Source organism: Entelurus aequoreus, linkage group LG07 (assembly GCF_033978785.1).
Source record: "Entelurus aequoreus isolate RoL-2023_Sb linkage group LG07, RoL_Eaeq_v1.1, whole genome shotgun sequence".
Taxonomy (NCBI): Eukaryota; Metazoa; Chordata; class Actinopteri; order Syngnathiformes; family Syngnathidae; genus Entelurus; species Entelurus aequoreus.
The window spans coordinates 22,354,218-22,360,217 of NC_084737.1; the positions used below are offsets into that span (position 1 = coordinate 22,354,218).

The 6,000-nt window shown below is 38.8% G+C and overlaps 1 protein-coding gene across 2 annotated transcripts in view; it reads right to left on the bottom strand.

The window, feature by feature from the left end:
- Positions 1-3,349, bottom strand: part of fignl2 (fidgetin like 2) — a 134,181-nt gene extending 130,832 nt beyond the window's left edge. The window contains exons 1-2 of one of the 2 annotated variants that reach the window (XM_062052874.1): positions 3,214-3,349; positions 2,653-2,755 (exon numbers count right to left, since the gene is read on the bottom strand). In XM_062052874.1, the coding sequence (XP_061908858.1) occupies positions 2,653-2,686 (34 nt within the window). In that variant the 5' untranslated portion in view covers positions 2,687-2,755; positions 3,214-3,349. The remainder of the gene's footprint in view (positions 1-2,652; positions 2,756-3,213) is intronic. The other variant, XM_062052875.1, reaches the window with a different exon arrangement.
- Between the last annotated feature and the right edge of the window lie 2,651 nt (positions 3,350-6,000).

The following is a 6,000-nucleotide window of genomic DNA, read 5'->3' on the forward strand; positions in this document are numbered from 1 at the left end:
CTGCCTTTTTTTACAACCTACTTGAAGTTGTATTTTTCTTTTTCAAAGCCAATCAGAAAGAAGGGGCGGTCTAAGCATGCCCGCCCCCAAAGTACCAAAATGAAACATGACAGCGCACAGACCGAGACAGCGCGCGCGCAGAAAGGCACAGCGCGCGCGCAGAAAGGCACAGCGCGCGCGCACGAAGTGGAGAATCAGCGCGCGATAACAGTTTTTACGCGCTTGGATTTTTGGTACTAATGTGACGCCATACTTTGTGTTCTCAAGAGTTTGCGCGCGGCTTGCTGCACAAGAGCCATTTTGGCTTGGTTGACCACCACAATTTTTCCCTTCCAGAAAGAAGTCACGTGAAGGAATACAAGTAATATTTTAGTAATTTATATTTTATGTAAAAAACAAAAAAAGAAACGTCATTATAAAAAAATTTATTGACACTAATACGCATCAATTGAATTCATTTTAATCAACCCCTTAAGTCACATAGCAACTACAAAATTATAAAATTATGTTACTAAATACACTATATGTATTAATGACCATCCAAATACAGTGAAACTAGGGCTGTCAAACAATTAAAATATTTAATCGCGGTTAATCACCTTTTATTCATAGTTAACTCAAAATTAATGGCAGTTAATCACAGATAGATGTAATTTTTCATAATTAATAAGTGTACCCTACACAGATAATGTTCAAGTTATTTATAACCACGACTGGGTAATTAGTTGCTTTAATGAAATGTGTTTTAAACATTATGCTTTTATAAACAGCTCAATACAAAAAAAGGACATAAACATGCTTTTAATGACAATAAAAAAAATCACCTGCAGTGCGTTGGTGTCTTGCCTGATTTTGTATTTTGTAGGAATCTAGAATTTATATTCCTGCTATAGGAGCTCTTGCATTAAGAGGAGAGGGGTTACATTTCCAGTTGCACACATTAAAAACACAAAATGTGGATTGTTACAATCATGGTTTGATTGTCTAAGATGTTTGGTAATCGTTCTCAAACAATGGCAATAAAACTATTCTGATTCTAATGTAATCGATGATATTTCTACCTGAATAAATGCTTCTGATATGTTAATGGTCTTCATATTACTGCATGAAAATGTCCTAACCTTCTCCATTTATTAATAAATTATAATATTATTAAGCCTATTAAACAGTATGTAACTGAGAAGTATCAACCACACCATGTTATAAAATTATTTACACAATATTTTTGCCAGCCAGAAAGATAAAATAGTCCTGTTTGTCGGGAGAACCACTTGCCATGTTTTTGGACATGAGATTTCCATAATGTACCATTTTATTTATGCATTTCTGCTTGCTATTTTCGAGCTTGTGGATCAACAGCAACTGACGCCATTACATTTCCCCACGCTACGGAATGGACCGAGGGTCAAAAAGGAGTCAGGACAATTGCACGTTCCCGTGGCTACGCGGCGGATGTCAATAGTACTTGCTTTGCAAAGCAGAAGGTCTTGGGTGCGAATCATGGTCGCGGTAGAAATTTTAGTATGGTTTTTAAACTTATGTTTTACTGATGTTAAAATGTTTAATTACGCAAAACTTCAGCATATTAATAAAAAAGTGGACTGTCACAGAATCATGCTGATTGTCAAAGATAATATAACACGTGATAGTTCTACCTCAATGAAAGCTTTTATTATTTATATGGTGCTGGGATACCAATGATTTCAGCCTTTCAAAGCTTCTCTTGGACAATCAATTTTTGTCCTCTGTATTTGTCAGATCCTGGTTACAGCCCTGTAAATGATTCCACCATAGAAAGCAGCATTTTAACCGGAGTTTGTTTATTTTCGCGGTCTTGTTTGGCTCGTAGAGTTGCATTTCCCGCACTCGACTGGAGGCCTCAGTTTCAGATGCTGGAATAAGTTTGCTGTGCTGCCGTTTTTTTTAAAAATACATTTTGCTCTGTGCGGTCATTTGTTCCACGCATGTTGCCACAAAACTAAAGTACTGACAACCCTTTTTTTTTTCTTTGGAAAAAACATCTCGCTCTCATTAGCGTTAGCATTAGCCATGTTTTGAATTTCCGCTAAAGAAGTAAGGGGGCGGGCGAGGGCTACGGATGTTCATGGAAGCAAAGAGAACGCCGGAGCAAGGGGAGAAACTTTTTTTTTTTTTTTAAATCGTCTGCAACAAAAAACTTTACTTTATTGATTAAATCGATCTATCGCCCAGGCCTATGATCAGCATATATTTTGCTTTGCAAAATAGATTACAAGCCTTATTCTACTCACTTAAGACACAATCCACTTTGCACATGTTTAGTAGCTCAGGTTTGAGTGTGCTAATAAGTTTGCATGTGTTTTAGTACACGCAAACCTTTTGTAAATCAGGCCATTGATGTATTACTTGTTATGTGTTGCCAGTTATATCAGGTGACATCACTTCTTGTTGTCCCATGTTCACCTCAGTCTCAGTGTCAAGACCTCAACATACGGAATAACATATTGTTAAAAATAATTGGTCTTTCCGGTGGACAGCCCGCCAGCCCTCTTGACCGCCACCATGCACAGAGCACTGACCACAGCAGACGACCGCTGCCCACCCACTCAAACCACACTTTACCTTTTACAGGAGGGGAGCAGTGGATTCATTCTAGGATCAAGCACTACTTACATGATTCTTTAGGTTCACTGAGGAAGCTCCACATCCATCTTTGATACGGAATGTCATCCTCACATCCATCTTTAATCCCTTGTCCACATCACTAACTTCACATCTGAAGGGGGAAACATTTTTAACCAATTATGGAACAATTTCATCATCCCTGGATGTTATATAATTCTAATGAATTAACTTGGTGCATGCTTGGCTGCTCCTGTTCTTATTTAACGGGCTAAAAATAATGAAAATAGCCTAGAGTGGCTTACAGTTCATTTGTCTTAATTCACTAGCAAGGATAGTCAAGTAATATCAGCTGGGATAGGCTCCTTCACCATAAATATTACAGACTATAGATAGCTGGATAGATAGAGTTCAGTCAGTCAACTTCTCAAAAATGAGCTATTAATTTTAACATATAGTTCCACAAAGTATAAACATTAGTTTAATTGGGCTACTTTAGGCAACACTGCCTTCGGTTAACGTTAATGCTAACAGGTGTCCTCAAGCTACCTATATGTAGCACTGTTGTGTCATTATATGTTGACATTACGTCATAATAATACTCCTACGTACCTCAAATTGACCACCTTATTCTCTCTAGCAGGTTCTTCAACAGCCATTGCTATCTTCTCCTTTAGTTCAAGAAGAGGGGAAACTTGTCCAAGAAATGGTAAGCTCCTACATAAGTGGTGAAAAAGGTGCGTTCACGTGCTTATCGTGAGCTGGTTTATTACAGTACTTGTTCGAAGCTTCTGCACGTATATAGTCAGGATGTCTACAAGAATGTCAATTCATTTGTGCACACTTCTGTTGATGAGCCGCAGTTGCACTTAAAATGATTCAATACATTTTATTGGGATTTTTGTGTGTAAAAGTGTACAAATAAAAACTTTTTTTTTTTAAAGGAAACTAACAATTTGTTACTATTTGTAATGTTATGTCAGGGGTCGGCAACCCAAAATGTTGAAAGAGCCATATTGGACCAAAAATACAAAAAAAAAAATCTGCCTGGAGCCGCAAAAAAATGAAAAGCTTTATATAAGTGTTATAATGAAGGCAACACATGATGTAAGTGTCTATATTTGCTATATTAGCCTACTATCAAAGGCTGAAGCAAACTTTTGTTGACAGAAATGTTGTATTTAGTTTTTATTCCACACATTTTTGCAACATTGTAAATAGTTAGGAGGCTTCACACAGAATGAGATAACTTCTGGAAATTACTGGCTAAGAATGGCCAACTGTATAGATGTGTGTGTCCAAGTTAAAGGAAACAGCAGGTTGTCTTCTTGTAATGGATTTATTAACAATCTTTGCAAGCTGCGTAACGTTTGCTGTGGCTGGAACAACATGGCACACAAACAACTATGAGAAATGCAGCCAATATTACATACAGATAATGTGTCATGAGACATGTGAATATAAATTAAATACACAAAGGACATAAGTAAAGGAAATTAAATGAGCTCAAATATACCTACAAACGAGGCATAATGATGCAATATGTACATACAGTTAGCCTATTTATGCATGTTAGCACCGATTAGCTTGCAGTCATGGATTGGCCAAATATGCCTGATAAGCACTCCAGCAAATAAATAAAATCAACAAAGCTCACCTTTGTGCATTCACGCACAGCATAAAACGTTTGGTGGACAAAATGAGACAAAGAAGGAGGGGCATAAAACACGTCTTTCTGTGGCAGCATCGGAGAAAGTTGTACATGTAAACAAACTATGATGAGTTCAAGGATCGCTGAAATGAGTAGGACAAAACGGTGCTTGCCAAATACTCTCATCAGTGAAGCATGTTTAATATAAACAGTGGGATTTCTAACAATTAGGAACGTTTGTGTCATGTTTGTCCTCCTAGAGAAAATATATTATTTATACAGAAAATATATTAAAACAATTCTTCATCTTTTTCCATTTTCACACATCTCTGAAAGAGGTCCAGGGAGCCACTAGGGTGGTGCTAAAGAGCTGCATGCGGCTCTAGAGCCGCGTGTTGCTGACTTCCGTGTTAAGTAGTTAAGAGTGATGATATCCAATTATTATTATTCTTAGTATATCAACATCATCCATGCAAGTTTTACATATTATTGTTGTCATTGTAATACTTGAGGGGGGGCCACATCATTTATATTTAATACAAGGCCCCCGTGACAAAGCGTTGTGTTATTATTAGTTATTTACAAACATTTGTGTTATTATATAAATTATTTGTACATAACATTTAATTTAACCTTTTTCTCTTTACATTTGGATTTTTTGCACTCAATTTGTCACGGCCCGGGTGCACGTCAGTGCGCATTCCTGTGTGCGCTGCGCTGAGAGCACTTCCAGGAGCGCGCCAGGCGCGTGTCAGTCCGGCGGCAGCAAGCGGCTGCAATCAATCACCAGCAATCAGCGCACCTGTAGCTGATCAGAGGACCTGCCTTCATTAGCCTGCACAACCTGCTATCCCGCGCCAGAACATAGTCATTTATTCCTGTACAGTAAGCGATCGTCTAGCTATATGCATTCCCTCTCTGTGTTTCTCCCCCGTCGTGTTGATTGTCTCGTGTCCTCCTTATCGTCCTCCCTGCAGCCTGCCCTCGTTCCCACGTCACGAGCAGTGTGTCTCGCCTTCCCGCGTTCCCTTTGCTTCCCTGTCTGCCTCTTGGATCTCGACCTCCCGCTTGGACACGGACCTTCGACGCCTCTCTATCACCCCAACTTCCTGCCTGTCTGACGGATCTATGAGCCTGCTCTGCCCCTATTGGACTTCCGCCTTTCTCGCTCAACACTCACGGTAACACTCAGCAGTTAATTCCCACACATAGTCACACACCACACACTGTTGGATTAATTACACACTTCATGTTAATATATATATATATATATATATATATATATATATATATATATATATATATATATATATATATATATAAATAAATGTAGTGCTAAACAACATCCCTCCTGTCTGTGCCGTCTCCTCCTTCTGTACACGTAACGTAATTTTTCCCATTTCAGGATGTATTTATTTTTTAAATATAGATAAATGGCATAAAATATGCATATAATTATTGGATTTCGCCATCATTTTGTTAAAGCTCTTGAACAAAAAACCCATAAAAGGGTATAAAAGCCCGGCACGAGTGCCGGCTCCAGTTAAGGATGCTCCATCTATGACAGTGTCTTCTTCACAGCTGCTGTTTAAAGAAGCAGGGCTGACTTGTGACCTCTGACCTGTGGGGACATCTCACCTGCATTCCGGTCGGGATCCACAATGATTCACACCTTAATGAGGGAATGGGTCACCAGTGTGGATGATGGTGTGTGTGCAGCCTTTATAAGGTAGCCTCCCACCGTCAGC